Below are 19,860 nucleotides of genomic sequence, written 5' to 3' on the forward strand. Positions count from 1 at the left end.
GATTTGGTGCTGAATTCAAAATTGGTATTACTTATGGTGCTTCTTTTGAGTTTCCGATTAGTCATGCTAATTATTTTAACTTTCAGAGAAAATGTGCTCATTAAATATTCTTTCACTAGAAGGTAATTGCTTAATTTGATATGATGTAGCCTAACTATTCTATAAAGTGGCATCATCTATGGCAGGGGTCAGCAACCTAATTCAGCTCTGAGATTAATTGAGCCTCAAGGCTCAATTAGCTGGGGACAAAAAGGTAAATTCCCTAAAAGACACATTTCTTGGTTTGTTCTATGTAACTATTGTATATGCATGGAAACCCTGTCTCATTATTGATCTTCTTCTGTAATCGGTTCAATCACAAGTCATTTTCAGGCCATGTTAATTCTTCAGGGACACCGTTGTCCACGTATTGATCCTCTGAACTCATGAATGCTTTAACTGCTATGCCATTCTGTGCACTGCAGCTATGTTTCATCAGTGGTGAAGGACAATTATAGGGTTTGAGTGTATGGAGAAGATAAACTGGTTGGTATGGGTCACTGATAAACCTTTTTTTTTAGCTTCAAGCAGACAGATTATGACACATGTATTGCCAAAATAGATTAATTTAGATCAATCAAATTGTTTTTAAACAACAATCAACATTTAAAGTGAATCAGAAATTGTGCAAATGTAAATATTTTAATAGTTACAGAGTTGATTCATTAAAAATCAGCTGATCCTACTTAATTTCAAGAGCACTGAAATATACTCTGCTTGCTTTGTGGCGGTGTTAAAGCTAATCAGCAGTACAGATACTATAATCCATAAAAGTGGATAGCAGCTGACATGTACAACATCATTGTACGACTGTCTGCGCTTGGAGTTCTTCCACCTGTAATACAAAGCTACTGCCAGTAGGGGGAAGCCGTTTTCCAGTTTTGCCAGAGGCTGCCTGTCGTAAGAGTAAAACGTGTTGAAAATGTTTAAAGCAACAACATTCCGGTTTTTATATCTTTTAGTTAACAAAGGTTTTTCTTATTTTTATGATTTTATGCTTTAGCCCCACAAAAAAAGTGTTTTTTCACGAGGCTTAAGCATCATCATCAAATGAAATTATACAGCAGACATTTACACATCTTTGATGTGTATTAACGAGCATATTAATCCGCCTGATTTGGTCAGTTAACAACTGCAGACCGCATATTCCCCATAAAAGATGGTGCTGATAAGTCTTCGCTCCACGCTTCCAAAACAACATTTCTTTGCGTCACGCCGACGCTGGTAGTGACGATGTGATCCACTACACTCCTCCTATCTCACCTTTCCTACCCTACTCTTCTCCAACTCTCCCATCAGGACCACAGGGATGTCATGCGCGGATAAACAAGGCTGGAGCACAACTTTACTCAGCAGCGGGCTTCTTTTTTTTATTTGGAAGTGTCTTAGGACAGTCAGCGTGACTTTAAGTCTAAGCTGAGTGTAGTGGGGGGTAGGCCTGTTAGTTGGGTGGGCGTGTGTGTTTGTTTTGTTGTCAGACGCTTCAAATACAACTCAGCAGCCCTGTCCTGTGTTGTAGTTCCCATATGTCGCGAAGGCAGGCCGACCATGACTACAACCTCCGGAGTATGAACAACCTGATGGGCGAGAGGTGGAAGAAAGTGAACGACGGAGGTGAGCGCAGTCTCATCAAGGCTCCGTCCAACGCCAGCATCAGCAGCCAGGGCGCCTCCACTGGAGCTTCCGCCGCCGCTGGTGCCCCATCAGCCCCCTCCTCCTCGTCCACTGGAGACCTGGAGAGAGCTGCCCGCAAGCAGTTTCAGCAGGATGTTACACCTGGTTTCGTCTACGTCCTGGCCATCTTCTCCGCCCTGGGGGGCTTCCTTTTCGGCTATGACACCGGGGTGATCTCCGGGGCGATGCTCCTATTGAAGCGGGAGCTGGACCTGAGCGCCCTGTGGCAGGAGGTGCTCATATCAAGTACTGTGGCCGCAGCCGCCCTCTCCGCCCTGCTGGGCGGCTTTCTCAACGGGGTGTTCGGGCGCAGAGTGTGCATACTGCTCGCCAGCTTCTTCTTCGCCGTCGGGGGGATCGTCCTTAGCAGCGCTCCCGGTAAAGAGGTGCTCCTGGCGGGTAGGCTCATCGTTGGATTGGGGCTCGGTAGGTTTCAGGGGCGTTTTTAGGTTTTTGAAATAAGGGGGCGCAAAAGGGGTGGGTGGGGTCTCAGAAATTTCAATAAAAAAAATTCTGAATTAAGAAAATTAAAAAAAAAATGTGGAGGGAATGGAGCTAACAAAATCAGTGTAGATACGGATATAAATCAATTTCATTCTACCAAGTAGCAAAACTATAGATGTCGAACATACTTTCTTCTAAGTTCAACTTTGAAAAGTAAAGCACCTGAGTAACTGTAAGCCATTATATTTCTTTTAAGTCTCCTTGTAGTCGGCTACCTAGAGTTCATGTATAGTTTGTGCCTTGTAGTGGAGATTTTCCACGGTGTCACAAAAAAACTGGCAGACACACGGACAGCCATGGACCCTTAAAGCCATTAAATATTTACCTCGTGAACAGCACCATACTACAAAATTGACATCATGGGCGTTATTGGTAGCTAGCTGCTTTTCTGCAGGTGGTGCACCTCTGGGTTTTTGTAACCTGGCATGCCGTGCCGCCGCCACCACAGCTGGGTTGAAGACACGAGTGTTGGGTTTAATAGCTCCTTTTACAGAATTCCTGAAAAAGTTTTGATTTCTCCTTCTGCATCATGGCTGATGTGGCAGTATTGCCTGAGTGGCGACGCCTATGATTAAGGAGAATATTGCAGCGGCTACCTGAGCCATAACAGTGAGCATAAATGGATTTGACTGTGTGAAAATGATACTACCGGCATTGTACAAAGCCACCAACACACCAGGGCCTTCACACTCACTGCCTGGTGATCAGTATTCATTTTGACAGCAAGTTTTCTGATTGCATCTCGTCTCTCCACAATATTTACCTTTAAAAGATTTTGTCTTGTATTTGGAAGGATCATCATTCCACTTTATAATATTATCTAATATTGAATATTCGTATTTATATACCATGAGGAGAAAAGCCCTGCTCCTAATTAAACACCCTGAGCATGCTCCCAGAGTCTTTGTTTAAGAAAAGTTTTTTTTTACCAGTCCAGAGCAAGAAACAAAGCCAACTGTAGCTTTAGACAAATTGCTATTCCAATGAAATTACTTCAGCCTGCCCGGCGCTAATGATAATGTGATTTATTGATTTCTTCTTCGACACTTCCCCTCGCTCGCTCGCCATTAGAAAGAACAGAGGTGGCACTTGGCTTAAGTGCCCCTTGAAGTCAAAGATCTTAAAGCTTTTGGTGGTTTTGGTGATGCATTGCTGCTGTAGCTCCTCCTCCCCCACCACAGGCCTGAGGTTTGCAATTACTCGCAGCGTCTAATTACGCAGCGTGGCCCTCTGCTTCCTTTATCTGCATGCCACTGGCTGTTAGACAATTTGCAGTCCCCATTATCATCATCATCGTTCTCATTATTAGATTTGGTTGGGTATCATTAGGTGATAAAGGGGAAACTCATTCTGAATGATAAATATCACCCCATCAAAGGAAGCCCAGATAAACCTACAAAGCACACAGGAGACACATAGTGCCTCTGATTTTGCCTTTATTATTGAGTTGCACTCGTCTTATTGGCTGCCTCGTCCCTGCTTCCTTCCCTGCAGCCCACCTTTGCACATTGCCTTTCTCCTACTTCCTTCCGTGCATGAATATTTTTGCATTCTGAGCTTTCTCCCCTCTTGAATCATCCATCTCTCTGCGTGGTCTTCCTTCCACTCTGCGTGCCTTTCCACGCAACGCTTCTTTTGATCACAATTCAATATGCCTCACATTATTTATAGCAGCTGCTGTTACTCATGAGTCGCATCTCTGCTGTTAAAAGTGGCTTTCAAGGCTCGGTACTCGTCCATCACCTCTTTTGAGACCAGTAAGCGCTCCTTTCAGTGATACATGGAGGACTTGCACACCATTTTTATCATCTTCGGTCAGGGATCCTTACTAAGCTCTACCCGCCTTAAAGAGCTCGGTGTGTACCCCTTTAACAAACTAAAGTCGTTTATTAATTTGCTCCCCTTTTCCTGCATTTCTTTTGCTTCCTGTGAGAAGCAACTCGAACTTGGATTCTTTTTGTGTGATTAAAGACCAGTCGTACTCCAATTTGCATGTTTGTCTGGCACTGGAAATGTGCAGATGATGACAGCTTCTTGGTTAAATTTGCACTACTGTAAGTGGAATGATGTAAGACAATTTTATAATGAATGAATGGAAGTTTTAAAGGTTATGCTGGAAACCCTTGTATTTATTTCAGATTTACATTTTTGCAATACATGCATGTTTAGGCTCTTTTCCAATGAACTGCTCTCATAGATAACAGTCTAACCAACTTAAAGTGTGAATCTTCTGAAACAAGGTGCCACCAGCAATAATAGTGACACAGCAATATAATAAGTGACTGAGCATAAGGGAAATATATATATATATATATATATATATATATATATATATATATATATTTACAAAAAGTGGCCTGGGCAATATTTTACCAGGAAAATCTAAATAAAAGATTCATCAGAATCAGAATCAGAATACTTTATTGATCCCTGGGGGAAATTATTTAAAATAGCTGCTTAAAATTTTAATCTAACAATAGCTAAAGTAACTGAACTATGCTACTCTGCAGAAGTTGTGGAATATTGTCATGTGATAGAACTGAAAAATATTTTTCAACTTTTTAACCAGTTGCTTAAAACCATGCCTTTCCATCATGCATCAGTAATTTCCATCCACCATTTGCTCTTCCTGTTACGTGGAGCACAACTGGAGTGCTCCGGCGACACTCGGCAGAGTATTTGTTTGCATTTGGGTCGCTCGTCTCCACCTGCTAGTGTCCCCACCTTGTTGTACTCAACAGTGTTTTTGCCTCAAGTAGTGAAGCAAGTTTGTTGTTTGCACATTTAGTGAGTAGTGTGGAAGTAGTTCCCTTTCAGATACTAAATCACCATCAGACACTGACAACAACTCTGACTCTTAGACACGTGCACTAGGACCACGCACATGCGTTGTGTTGCTATAGCCATGATATCCTGATAAGATACTTTCATATCGTGCAAACATTTATAATGATATTATTGTGGACAATATGATGTAGCACAGCCCTAGTTTGTAAAGCTATAATGTGTATGTAAAGGTGGATGGAACGTGTTGGTCTGAAAAGTAAAGACCAATCCTGAATTTATTTTTATTGTCCATCAGGGGGCGACTACTCTGATCAGTGTAATCGGGATAGGCTTTAGCACAAGCCTACCTAGAGATATCGCTGTCTTATCTGTATACAGTGTCTTTGGCTTTGCTGTCAGATCCAGATGGATCACTGTCCATTACCTATGTGTATTAGGGATGGGATAATACATTGATATGCCAATATACAGTATTGTATCACAAATATCAAGAACTTGTACTAAGTAATAATACATTTTTGCTTTTATTCTCTTTAGAGTTATTTTTTGCGTTCAATGAAACATATATAATGATTTGACACAGGTGATTGTCTTGCAACATATTGTTTCGCAGGTATCATGATACCATGGGTATAGTGATGTTAACTTAACATTAGTACGATGCTGTATTGTATTTGATATCTCGCAGCTGACTGAAACGTTTGTCCTACAGTGGCCACTAGGGCTGCACGATTTTGCATAAAATGAGAATCATGATTTTTTTTGCTTAGAATTGAGATCACGATTCTCTCACGATTTTCTTTTCCAATATAAATATTTATTGCACTTATTAACTGCACATCAACTTCGTAACAGTTGAGACTGAACATAAAAACAATAAATAAACATAAAAACAACAAATGTCTCACATTTTGTCGGTGCTGCAAAATGTTGTACTGCTTGAAATTCCATCTCCACCGTTGCTCGACACTGCGTGTATAGAGCAGTTAGTGCAACAATAGAAAAATAGTTGCGGGACGGCACTGTGTAGCGTTTGTCTACGGTGTTGATCATTTTCCTAAATCCCTCGTTTTGCACAGTGTTGATGGGAGCCATATCTTTGGTCAGGTGATAAGTAATAGCCTCTGTAATTTCTTTGTGCCTGCGGGAGTTCGACGGGTATAGGGAAGCGCTGTATAAGGTTCCCGTTATTGATGTTTGGGTGGTTGACCGGGACGGATTTTCTCCTGTCACTTTCACTTTCACTTTTGAATTTTTTTGTAAATGTCACTTTCCAGAAGTGTTTTTTTTTTTCTTTTTTTCTCGTCATTTATTTAGACTGCTTACGGGGAATTTTACACAAACAAACCTGACACTTGATAGAGAAAGGGTTTCTTTAATGGCAGCAAATAGCTGCCACTTTGTCTGATTAAAATAAATTGAATGTGTACTTCTAATTAGCTAGCATGGTAAATTAGACAGGTGGCTCTGATGATCTAATTGCATACACAGTGTGAAAGTGTTGAGAAAACTCTTCAGTCTCAGTCGTTGTGCCCTGTCGAACCTCCATCCACCCATTTTAGGCATGTTTTGAGTTTGTGCTTGACTCCCTGCTTCAAATGTGGAAAGGTTTCTAAATGATTTCTATGATTACTTCATCTGAATTGTAGAGGATTTGATTTCTAAAGTATTGTTAAAGCATGGCCATTATTAAGTTAGAGAAAGTTGGATTAAGAACCTCTATTTAAGTACAGTAAATACACTGTTTGACATTTAAAAGTAGAGGGTGGGACACAAGGTTTACAATGTTCATATCAGTAGGCCTGAAAGAAAGAAAACTCGAATAACTGATTAGATCATGACGAGAAAAAGTGTTTTATGCAAATATTTTTTCTGTTTTTCTGTTGTAGACATGTAAATGGAACATATTTATGCATTGTACTGCTAGTTGATCAAAATAAGATGCTGGAAAATTTTTAATTTATTGACTTCTTGTAAAAAAATAATATACAGATTAATTAAAAATGAATAAATGACAAATTATGTATTTTGTTTGCAGCTCTGTGTGGAAATTACAATATGAGAAGAAAATAGATTAAATGGGTAGCTTATGCCAAAGATCCCGGAGGGTTTGTGTCAGGAAGGCCATCTCATTTAGAAATCTGCCAAATCAAAGATGATTGGCGCAATGGAGCAACCTGCTGTGGTGATCATTTTTGAATAAGGGAGCAGCTGAAAGTATCTTATTCCACTTAATAAACTGATGATGTAGTCTTGTTGTTCTCTCCATATTGTGTCACTCTGAAGCGCACATAGACCTGAGATACCCATACTAATGTTAACATGTGTATATGTGTGTGTATGTATATGTATATATACTAGGGGTGCAACGATACACAAAATTGACGGTTCGGTTCGATACTTTGGTGTCACAGTTCGATATTTTTTCGATACAAAAAATGTTCATGCCTTTTTAATTTGTCATTTATTAAAATTATGAATATATATTTTAACTCAAAAGTAAAGTTTTTAAATTCAATGTTGCTGAAACATCAAAATAATAAAAAAAATAAATCCATATGATCGAGGAATCACTCATCTTTGGAAAAGAGAGTTTATTACAGAGAAATGGCTCTTTCCAAAATAAAAGCTATACTATACGCTTCTTCTGGGGTATACTCTCAGCAGCATATTAAACATATCAGGTCCCCATAAGGAGCATCACGTGCTAACGGCTGTCTAAATGACTCGGGTAAAGTTTGTAGCATGCGTGCTTGTTGTTTTTGTCTGCTTCCACTTGTCTTTGCACTAGGATGATGTCGGCGTAAATGTGCAGTCATATTCGTTGTGTTCCCACTAGTGCTTTCAGGTTAATTTCGTTAAAATGACATTAACGCCATAACGCCGCAAATCTCCGTTAACGGATCGCCCCGTGTGTGGGGCTGGACGGCGTCAATACGTTAACAAGCTAACTGCGCTAACGCAGTAGTTCCCACCCATGTAATTGAGCATTGCCTGGCACATCCGACATACTGTTTTACTTTTGTCCATGACATGCTTACCATCAGGGTCATGCTTCACATGAAAACCAAGATAGTTCCAAACGCCACATCTGAATGAGGGTGGGGGAGGTTCAATTTGCCATGTTGCAACGAGCTTAGCTTCTGTCTTGCTAGCTTGCGCTGCGCTCAGTGGATCTGCACTGACAGTGCAGCCTAGGTGGAGTAGTCGAACGCAGATCCACTGAGCGCTCAACACAGACAGCATCGTCCTTCCCTCCCCATCTCCAGCTGCCTCCCTCTTCCCGCTCCACCACAACCACCCACACATGCAGGGCCTTGGAGTAGGGGTATGTCACCAGGGTGCAGAGGAGGCTACCCCCCCCCCCCCTCTGTCCCCTTCTGGCTGCCTCTGCCTCAATTTTATCCCACAACTTAGACATTCACATTACTCACACTCTCATTACACATACATATAGGATCTTGGGGGTGGGCACGATACACGGAGTTTAAAAAAAAAAAAAAAGAAAAAAAAAAGAAGAAAAGTTGATAAAATACATTTTAAAAATTGTATTGTTTGATACATATGCGTACCGAACCGAAAGCACTGTATCGAACGGTTCAATATCGATACGAGTATCGTTGCACCCCTAGTATATACCTGTAAGTACATACGTGTCTTGGTTTGTTATTCGAGCTACAAAGCCAAATATATGTAGCAAACTGTATGGAGGATTTATGATTGGGTAGGACATAAACAGAAAGTAAAAATAATAATTAATCGTTACTAACTAGTGGTTAAATCAGCTCATGCTTCTTTCTATTCTGTTTTAAACATATTAGGTTATTTTATTATAATCATTATTTTCCTTCGGTTTTACATTTTATTTGTGTTTTTTATATCGCAGTAATATGTTAATACGTTCAAATTAAAGCCTGATTATCATTATTATTATTATTATTATTATTATTATTATCATCAAAATGGCACTGTGATACAATGATATGCAATAATAGTAGATTGCAAGACAATCATCTGGGTCAAACCTTGATCTGTTTGTCACTGAATACAAAAAAATAACTAAAGAAAAAGAAAAGAAGACATTATTTATATTTTGTGTCATTTGTTTATAATTGGAGTGATATTTTGCTGTGTATTGCCGTATCAATACATTAGCCCATCCCTAATACACATAGGTAATGGGCAGTCAGCCGCTGTAAACACCGAGAGTGAAATACCAGTCTATAAATATACTGTGATATTAACACAAGCAGTCGTAACACTGATGCGAATCTAAAGGAATTTATTGAGTTGGAGTTGTTTTTTTTAGAAACAAAAGTAATAAAAACTGAGGGAAAAGCAATAATTGTTTTCAGAGATTTTAAGATAAAGTGATGAAAACAGCAAAGAAATGCATGAAATACAGAGACTGCTAAAGTGTCAGCTGCACACTATCATTAACTGAACAAGCTCTGATTGCTCTTATGAGGGAGAGAACTAATCACATGGGTCATTTCAGCTGTTACATCATAAGTATCCCCTCCCTTTTGTGCTGTTACATTTTTACCATACAGAGATCTCCATTAACCAAGCACGCGTGAGCCAGACACTCAAAGATAATGAGGCAAACTGAAGGTGGAGACGCTAATGAGGCAACCTGTTTTGCATGCAATTTTTCTGGCCCAGTCCGATCACCTGCACATTAACACGAATGTCAGTTCTCAGAAAAGCCAACTGTTGAGCGTTTTTGAACAGGACTCACCGGAAAGGTCATCAGAGCTGTTTGTCAAACCAGGAAAGGCCATACACCGCCATGCCATGCCTTCTTGTATTTCTACACATAAACCTGGTTATTGTTGAGCTGACCTTTGCCTAAGCACATCGACTGTTGTGCGATATGAGCTGGTGCTTGCGCAAGCAGACAGACAATGTTGAGCCAGACTTGCGGGATTAACTCTAATTTATTATTTGATTTAGTATTTTCAAATTCAGTCAAACAGTTATCCACATCCAAACCATAATTTCCGATAGATAGATAGATAGATAGATAGATAGATAGATAGATAGATAGATAGATAGATAGATAGATAGATAGATAGATAGATAGATAGATAGATAGTCAGGTAGTCAGGTAGTCAGGGAGCCAAAAAAAAAAAATCATAATTCAAAATCAAAACATCAGAAAAAATTTTCATTAAAAAAAAAAAGCCTAGAGGAAGTCTAGAGCTGTTACATGCAGCTCTTTTGCCGTCACCAGTGGCTCTCTGTGGCTTTGAAAACAACATTTGGTGAATATGAAAATTATCCTCTTAATTTGCCTAAGACCCAAACTCTTCCACGACATGCTTTTTTAATTTCTCTTTGATATTTGGGCCCGATGAATGTAAAAACAAAGAATTACCAGATTTTTTTTTTAACCTTATTTTTGTTTTTAAGAAAAATGAGAGCCACATATGAGGATATTCATTTAAAATTTTGATGCCCATGTAGAGCAAAATTGAGTATTTTAGTCTAAATAACCCAAAATGTGATGTCCACATATGTGGACGCCAGGTCCTAGGAGGATAAATTCAATTGGCCATCATGGATATAGACACATAGTTGGCTTATCCCCCGAGCTATGCATTACAAATCCAAAAAATAAAAGTAAAGGAGAAAAACTGAGAATTTAACTGTGTGGGGGCAAAACAGTTTGGTTTCATCACCAACAACTTCAGATGTTCTCATTTTTGTTTAAGCTATTAAACTTAAATTAAAGTTTAGTAAAGCACCATCACACCATCAGAGATTACAGCTTTTAAACTGAGTGCTCATAAAGAGCCAGCTGGTCTTTCTTCTCCAGTATATGATTTGCCTTGTTCCTTGTTCTGCACAGAGATTTCTTCAAAGTCTCTAAATTATTTGATGATACTTACGGTTTGGGTTAGGTTTTCACAGAGGCTGACTTGGAGCTCAGCGGGTTAAATAGGTTGGCACTACAACTTGAATATGCTTTGCAGCTCCATATAGACTTCTTGTTCTTAAAAATGTCTCTTTTTAGTAAAGGTTGGATGACGGTATGGTTGGATTATGGCTAAAACCTCAGAGAGCAAATCGTGAATGCTCCGTCCTCCATGCTCCAACTGAGAGGGGCAATTGCTTTTATCAGTTTTATCAATAAAACTCAGTTAAAGTTGTACCCTCTTCAATAAAAGTGGGCAAACTTTGCCCACTTTTGACAGGGGCAAAGAGGAAGCATCCAACTGAGTACACATGTTTAACATGATGTCCTAAAAGTTTATGATATATTGGGGGAATTATTCAGCTCTATCCTCAGTTCACCCTTTATCAGGGGTCTCCAACTCCAGTCCTTGAGAGCTATTGTCCTGCAGCTTTTAGATGCATCCCTACTCCAACACAGCTGAATCAAATGGTTGAATCACCTCTTCAGCATGCCATCAGGTTTGGCAAAGGCCTGCTAACAAGCCATTCATTTGATTCAGCTGTGTTGGAACAAGGATCTATTTAAAAGCTGCAGTAAAGTAACTCTTGAGGACTGGAGTTGGAGACCTCTGCCCTACAGTGAAGCAACCAACAGCTGTAGGCATCGGTGAGCGAACAATGCTTCCAAAACAGAGTAACGTTACAGCTAACAACGCTCATGTTAACATGCTAGAAGACATCCCCACGATCACGAAGGAAGCGATCTAAGTTTTCCCTCTTTTCTTTTTACATTTTCAAGGACAAGGTAGGTCATTAAAAATTTAATCTGCGAAAAACTTTCCATTTTCAAAACTTTTCCATTTGTCAGATTTAACCAATCAGTGGAGAGCTTGCCCCAAGACAATGCATTTCCATTTGTTCAACAAAGAGCCATAAAAATGTTTCTTTTCTGCCTTAAGCCTCTGATGCATGCTGGCTTAGTTAGTCATAATCCAATGCCTCACACACAGACAAAAAAACATGCACAAATAAAAGGACACACAGACACCCTCATAGTGACTGTATAATTATGTTTTCTGGCTAAATTATCTAGCAGTTGCAAGCGTTGAAATGTTTTGTTCTTTGAAAGAGGAGATAGGCCCGCTTAAAAATAGTACTGTTAATTACACTGAGATAACATTTAATTACAACCTGCAGGCTTGCTAATTAATTGGTTGGTTCATATAATTAAGTCGCAATTCTCTTCCTAACCAGGCGAAACCTAAATGTAGACTTAATGAGAAGTTTGTTTATGCGCATATTAGTATTTAGTATTTAGTATTTATTTAGTATTTATTTATTTATTGTCATTGTCAAGAACAATGAAATTGCGTTTGGGGCTTCCATACAACCCAAAAAAAAGAAGAAAATAATAAATACCCCTTAAAACCCAAGTGTACATATTTAACCCAGTGTGACTCCAATGCAATAAGACAATCCTTAGCAATAATGTTCGTAGAAATTCAGACAAAGACCTGAGAAACATGACAAAATACAACAATGCAACCCATTCAATATTATTGTACTGTGAGATATGATATCAGATATGATAGTTATCTATTTAAGAAAGAGGGGGGGGGCAGGAGGGGGAAGAGAATAAAGATATGATGCACCAATGCAGACCAGTTCATTGCTATTAAGAAGTTGGATATGGTTATTGTCCGTGAGAGGGGGGCAGAGAGTTCAGGAGCCTCACAGCCTGTGGATACAGGCTGTTGGCCAGTCTGGATGTTCTGGCCTGTATAGACCTGTACCTTCTCCCTGAGGGCAGCAGATGGAAAAGGTGGCGCGCAGGGTGATGTTGGTCCCGCAGGATACTGTGCACCCTCCTCAGACAGCGAGTGGGGAAGATATTACTGATCTCTGGCAGACTTGTTCCAATAATTCTGCCAGCTTCTTTCACCACCCGCTGGAGTGCTTGCTGATCGGCCTTGGTGCAGCTGGGGAACCACACTAGAAATCCATACGTCAGAACGCTGCTGATGGCACAGTTGTAGAAGTTCAACATCAGAGATCTGGGAATGTGTGTGCTCCGCAGTCTCCTCAGGTAGTAGAGGTGATATGGTTGCCCCAGGACAGGTCCTCGGTCACAGTTACCCCCAAGAATTTAAAACTGCTCACCCTCTCCACCCTGTTTTAATGTGCAAATTACATCACTTAAATGTCAAGTTTTTAAAAGATGAGTTGGGTTCGGCTTGACATTTGCGCATTTTGACTCTCCAGAGCATGAAATTTAGCAGTGGCTAATTTCTGAATTAAGCCTTCCAGAACAAGTCTTATTATTCCATAACATGCTTTTAGAGAAACCAATCAAAAAATTGTTACTTTTTTTACTGAATTCAATTACGAAAGGTTACAGCTTTTCCTGCTTTCACTAATCCGTTCAATCACAATTCACAATTACACACATTTAAAAGTATGTATCAGATTTTTCCCTTCCCCTTACTTTGCATGTTTAAGGATCCTCTGTTAGAGGATCCTAAAAAACCGGCTTCCATTACAAGAACAACATCATAACAACAACACATCCAGAAAATGTTCTGTCTGTCAAGATCATAGTCGTGGAGATTCTGAAGAAGTATCTCCCTCGTTCTTCTGATCAAGTCTCAGTCCTAGCCTTTGTACTGTGTGCCTAGAGCCCGCCTTTAGAAGACCAGACAGATCCTTTGTTAAGTGTGCTGCTTTGAGGCTGAGCCTGCCCAGACAGCAACTTCAGACTGTGTATGTGTGTTTGTGTGTGTGAGTGTTGCGAGCTGTCCTCAGTGCTGAATAGAGAGCTCATTAATAAGAAAAGAAGCATAGTGCAAGTGTCTTGGTAAAGAGACTCACACTCAAGTAAAGAAATATACTCATAACACGAGTTAATTTGTTTGTTTTTTTAGTTTTATTACTATTGAGAATTATAAAGGAATACGAATACTTGACATTACTCATATCCTGTCACTTCTTTTTTTAAGTATGTGTGCTCTAAAACAGTGATACTGATGCAGAGAGAGGCTGACACACAACAACCTGTGTTAGTTTTTAAAGACAAATATTGTATATTCATATGCCTGGAATAAGCTGGTGTAGGAAATACTAACCTTTCAACCTACTCTTCAGACATCTTGGAAGCAAGACTCTGTACATAATATGGATCACCTACACATTAAACCTTATGGAAGCTGCTCAGACATGGAAATTCATGCCGTGAAGCTCCCAGTGCACAGTTCTCATGCTGATGTTAATGCCAGAGGAATCATTGTTGCAACAATGCCATCCTAATCATAACAATACTAATAATAAAAACAATAATCAGTTATTTCACAGATGTTTGTAAAGGCAGATTGAATGACTGGGTGCTTGATATTTTATACCTGTTGCAATGGGACAGAAAATACCTGAATTCATAGATTAACAGGTGTGGCTCAGTAATTTTGTCTAATCTATAGTTTTCTAGATAAAATTATAATTTACATAATCCATTTGAAATATGATTCTGAAAGTAAATATATTATCTCCCTGAATTAGCTGGTCTTCTGTATGGCAGATCTATTTCCTGGGTAAGGAGTGAAGGAACAAAGCTTGGTTTTCCAATCCGTATTTTATTGGATCCAGTTAGATTTAACATACAATCATGATCTTTAAAATGGAATGCTGATTTCAGTGCAAATAAATGGAAAATTAATTGCAAATCTCTTCTATATTTTGACCTATATGTTATTAAGAATAATAAAAATAGTGTTTATTCTTTTAATTTTAAATTGATATCAGTTCAACTGAGTCAGGAGCACAGACTGAAAAAAGTACCATTAACAAAGCATCTGGTTGAACATCTCACAACAAGTTAACTGAGAGCAGGTCAGTAACATGATGTGGAGCGTCCCGGAACGTCGTCCTAGAAGTGTCTGTAGGGTGGGAAAACTCTGTGAAAGACTGATAGGACAAACAGTTCAAACAGTTTATCGATGTCAAAATGCAGAGGTATATAGAATCATTTCAGGAAATTCAGAGAAATCCTGCAAGCACAGTGTGCAACAGATAACCTAACATTAGAGGGAAATCATTCACAGGTGGATGCAATAGCTATCATACACGTTTGACAATGTGGAAGTCAACCATAGAAGTTCCATCCATTCGCTTACGTTTATCCTTTTCATGGGGGTGCTGGAGCCTATCCCAGCCATCTTTGGCAAGAGGCAGTGTACACCCTGGACAGGTCGCCATACTGTCGCAGGGCTAACACATATACACAAGCATTCACATCTATGGGCAATTTAGAGTTTCCAATTAACCTTTCCCCACTAACTGCATGTCTTTGGACTGTGGGGAGAAGCCGAAGTACCCATGGAGAACCCACGCAAACACGGGGAGAACATACAAACTCCACACAGAAAGACCCCACCCTGATGGTGGAACTGAACTCAGGACCTTCTTGCTGTGAGGCAACAGTGCTAACCGCCGTGCCACCCAACCGTAGAAGCTTTTATTACTTAATATTACAAGTAATGTTATGTGTTTTAGTCAAATACACTTCACACTGGTTATCCAGTTCTCAAGTACAGCTCCAAAAACCTTATTGTTTTTGTTGACTGAGATTTTGTAACAGGTTATCTGCTTTTCAGAAGGTTGTTGGTTTGTTCCCCAGCTCCAGCAACCCTATGCTGAGGTGTCCTTGGTCAAGGTACTCAAACCCAGTTACCCTCTAATGGATCAACGCATTCAAAAGTGTCTGTGGATGCAGCTTGCAGTGTAAAAAGTGCTCTGAGTGATAGATGAGATTAAAAATGTGTTAAAAAATAAAATCCATTTATCATGAGCTAAACTATTAGAGCGTAGGACACAGAGAACATTTACAACTCACTGGTCTCAGGATCACCTCAGAAAACAGATGTAAGTGTTCAGTTAATTACAAACCCAAGTTGAGACTCTTTCATGTAAATAAAATAAATGCACCCAGTGTAAACATTTGGCTCGTCATGTAAAGAAAAATATGACAAAGGCGGCCCTAAACTATAGGTGTGAAATTCAACGTATATTAAAAAAGAAGAAGATATAACTGTTTTCATATTTACACTAGTATATTAAACAATTTCCAAATCATCTTTCTGTGCATTAATGAAAGAAAGGCATGTTGTACACTAATAAACAGAAAAAGTCACTGCGATGTTGGACTCCAGAGACTCAAAGTCAAAAATATTTAATCACAGATGACGGATAAGCCGAAGCGAATCGGTACACTATTTAACCTTTTTCCTGGCCTGTATGCTCAGATGGGCTCTAACATATTTTCCCCGTCACCACCTGCAGCAGCATGTGAAATGGACATGATTCATTGCTCACTAAATGTAACAACATCAGCTGTTGTATCTCGCCGGCAGGCATATGGCGGGCTATAGCAGCAGGCGGGACTTGGACGGAGATATGGTAGTGATGCATAAGGCTAAAACAGGTAGAATGATGGGAGGTGTGCATGAGGCTAGCACACGCAACAGAAGAGGAATTGAAGCAGACAAACCGCTTTGGTCATTTGTGACTTTGTTTCTTTTTGGGTTTAGATGACTTTAAAACTACAATTCCCAGGAGACTCTGCAGTAGTTTCTGTATGTGAGATGGCTCAATGCCACTGTTTTAAGTTGCTGGATGTTCCATCAGTTTTATTAAAAGCCTCCTAGCAGCACAGTTCAAGTACACGGAGAGTAATAGTCATTAGACAGGCTCAGTTCTATGTCTTTAACACTAATGGGATTTACATGTCTATTTTAGTGTGGAAAGGTTCCGGCTATTAGTTAGTGAGCCAACGATAAATAAAGACTTTTACTTCTAAGCCCTGCTAAAGCCTAGATGAACTCTCCCTGCTGAACAGCTCTGTTAGAATGACAGAGGGGTTTTTTTGTCACATTTTTTCTTTGTTTTCCTAATTTAATGTCCAGAAGAGAGGATAACACAAAGGCTTTGGCTAAAGGTGCAGCAGAGCGTGATGCTAATGCTCCTGAAGATCAGACAGGGACCGTAACAACTGAATGCTAAAGCTATAGGGAACGGCAGTACACACATCTATGCTTTTTCCCCCAGATATTTATGGTTATGCTGAGTTACACAAGGCAAAGTTTCAGAATCCTAACTTTAGTGTAACCTGTGGACGCGATAGGGTTTGTCTTGCATTCATCTTTCGGCAGGACCTCTCCAAGGCTTATAAATGCATTTCTATTAAATTGGGCTGAGCAGACAGGCTTCATTGCCAAAGAGCACTTGATTCGATTTCAGGGGGTGTTCTGGATCTCGGATTTCCGTCATCAGATGGTAATCCTTTTTTTAGCCATAACAAAGATAAAGACTTGACTCTAAATCCTTAGGGTGTGTTTGCAGTTCGAGGTTGTGTGAGAGCAGAGCGGAGTGTTTCCACGTGTGTTTTGGCGTGCCCATCCCCCAATCACGCACACGGATTTCCAATCTGACATTAAACCACAGTTTCTCTTGCAGTTCACCTTTTATTAGTTTGTAATTTGGGGTTTTGTGCTCTTTTATTAAACGTCTCAAGATGCTGATTTTTTTGTCCTTCTTGTTTGAGAAAAAGCAGTGAACAAATTAATTTTAAAAAAGGGGGAGAAAGAAAAACATAGTAAATTTCCTCCTATCTTGCTTATTGATTTGTCTTCCCAGAGCTGCCACAGTGTGGTGCCCGCTTGGAGACAGCATGGCTCGTTTCCCAGCAAGTGGTTTCCATGGCGACGGGTAGCCACGTAGTCATGGCGGCCGTTCAGGCCAGGGCGGTGGCTGTAGGGAGGCGAGGGGTGGAGTGGGGTGGGGTGTGTAGATGGCAGACTATTAATAGAGCTTATGGGGAGCCAGCTGCAGAAAGCCTCAGCCTCATGGCACCTCGTCAGACATCCAGTCACACACGTTTTGGTCTGTGTTTTTGAGAGTGTAGAAGTGTGCATTGCCCTGTATGTGTTTGTGTGTGGTCAGCCTGTGTACCGTGTGTGAGTAGCACACTGGAAGACACTGCAGTATGCTTGTTTCTGTCTCTTGGATTTACGTCAACATCTTTGTGACATCACTGTTGGTACCGTTGAGCAAATATGGTCAAACTTACTGAAGAAGACCAAGCGTAACTTTTTGTAGGCGTTGCAAACATTACCCAAATAACTTCAATAAGTGTGTACATTTGTTTTTGTAAAAGTCGCTTACTGTATTAAAAAAAATGCTATTTTGCAGTTTAAATCATTTTCAAATTGTCCTAACAAGCCAAAGCGATAACATGTCAGATTAGTGTCACGATGATTAGTCTAGGGCCACTGCAGATTCCACAAAATTAAATTAAAATCTGTAATGTACGCTTTATTTCTGCAATTACCATGTTCGAGTGTGCATGTCTGTGGGAATGAAATGGCTGAAATGTATCACAGAAATAAAGTGATTGTGAAATGGTATGTCTGCTAACTTTAAATATGGTTAAACCGGCGTAAATATTGTTTTTCCTGATACTTGAGTGCCACTTTTGGGTCATCGGTTGGATTGAACAAAGTCTAAATGAACAGAATCAACTTCCTGGGATTTCCTTACCTCGATGACTGAGCATGACCAACTCAGTTCCTTGGGTTTGAATCCTGCCTAGGACCTTTAAGTTTGCATGTTCTCCCTGGGTCTGCATGAGTGCTCACTAGCCGCTAGGGCTTCGTTCCAGAGTCCAAAAACACAGGGATAGGTTAATTGGTGATTCTAGATTGCCCATAGTTATAAATGTGAATGTAAATAGGCTGTCTCTGACTTTTAGCACTGAGGCAAACTAGTGACTTGTGCAGGGTGTACCATGCCCCTCACCTTTAAGATGTGGAATATGCTTCAGTCCCCCCTCGACCATGAATTTCAATGCAGAAGAAAATGGATGGATAAAATGTGTTATCCATTTTGCTATATAAACTTGTAAGTCGACATTTGGAAATTCTACTTCAGCCAATAGTTCCTACTCCTAATCATCTCCTTTCCCTCTCTTTCCTCTACTGTATAGGTATTGCCTCTATGACAGTTCCCGTGTACATCGCTGAGGCCTCTCCACCCCACCTAAGGGGTCAGCTAGTCACCGTTAACACCCTCTTCATCACGGGGGGGCAGTTCACAGCCAGCCTCATCGACGGAGCCTTCAGCTATCTGCGCCATGACGGTTGGAGGTCAGACACACACTGATGAACTTTTCACATACACCTTTCACCCCCAGTGGTTATCAAACTATCGTTTGAAACACTCGACATTCACAAGTTGTCAGCCAATAATAACGCTCATTCCTGAAACTCAGTCCAAGGTCAGTTTTCCCAGTTTTCCCCTACTTTTCCAACCATTCTAGTGGCCATTTAAAAAAAAATACAGGGTTAAGGAATTCACTCTTCAAACCCCAAAGCTACATCCAAGCTCCACCTTTCACTGCACGCAAAATGTGTTATAGCACCTTCCACACCGCAATTTGTATCTCAACAGAAAAAAGAATACAGAAGCAGAACTTTTACACTTCTCACAGGATGTAAACAATGCCGCCTTCGTTAATGATAGTCATATAATCAGATGTGATAGCATCGTCTCTTTTTTGGCTTCTTAGCGTATGAAATGCCAGAAAATCTTTTCATTCCGGCTCAAACCCTCATTCAAAATGTCAACACAAGCACGGGTCAGTCTTTAGCATTTACTGGGAGCAGCTGTGCTGTTTATTGGAGCGATACTCTTGTTTTCTCTTTCTTCTGTTCGCGTCCTTTCCTCGTGTCACGCTGAATGCAGCTTCGCGGTCTTCTGAGTCTTTGAGCGGCGAGCTGCGAGATACTGTTGATAAGAATTGGTCGTTTTGAAAGGATTTGCCTCGGCTGCAGTTCTGATAGACACAAAGGAGATTGTTCGGCGAGCCTTAGATTTGTGTGATTCATAATGATAATGGAAAACCGATTGAGT

The 19,860-nt window shown here is 40.2% G+C and overlaps 1 protein-coding gene across 2 annotated transcripts in view; it reads left to right on the forward strand.

Annotated features, from left to right (window-relative positions):
* The first annotated feature begins 1,212 nt into the window (after positions 1–1,212).
* The window catches only part of LOC308399053 (proton myo-inositol cotransporter-like), a 103,616-nt gene continuing 84,968 nt past the window's right edge, over positions 1,213–19,860 (forward strand). Inside the window, exons 1-2 of one of the 2 annotated variants that reach the window (XM_080886001.1) lie at positions 1,213–2,139; positions 18,935–19,094. In XM_080886001.1, the coding sequence (XP_080742127.1) occupies positions 1,566–2,139; positions 18,935–19,094 (734 nt within the window). In that variant the 5' untranslated portion in view covers positions 1,213–1,565. The remainder of the gene's footprint in view (positions 2,140–18,934; positions 19,095–19,860) is intronic. The other variant, XM_080886002.1, reaches the window with a different exon arrangement.

The sequence above is a fragment of the Rhamphochromis sp. 'chilingali' genome (genome assembly GCF_963969265.1).
Source record: "Rhamphochromis sp. 'chilingali' genome assembly, chromosome: 7".
Classification (NCBI taxonomy): Eukaryota; Metazoa; Chordata; class Actinopteri; order Cichliformes; family Cichlidae; genus Rhamphochromis; species Rhamphochromis sp. 'chilingali'.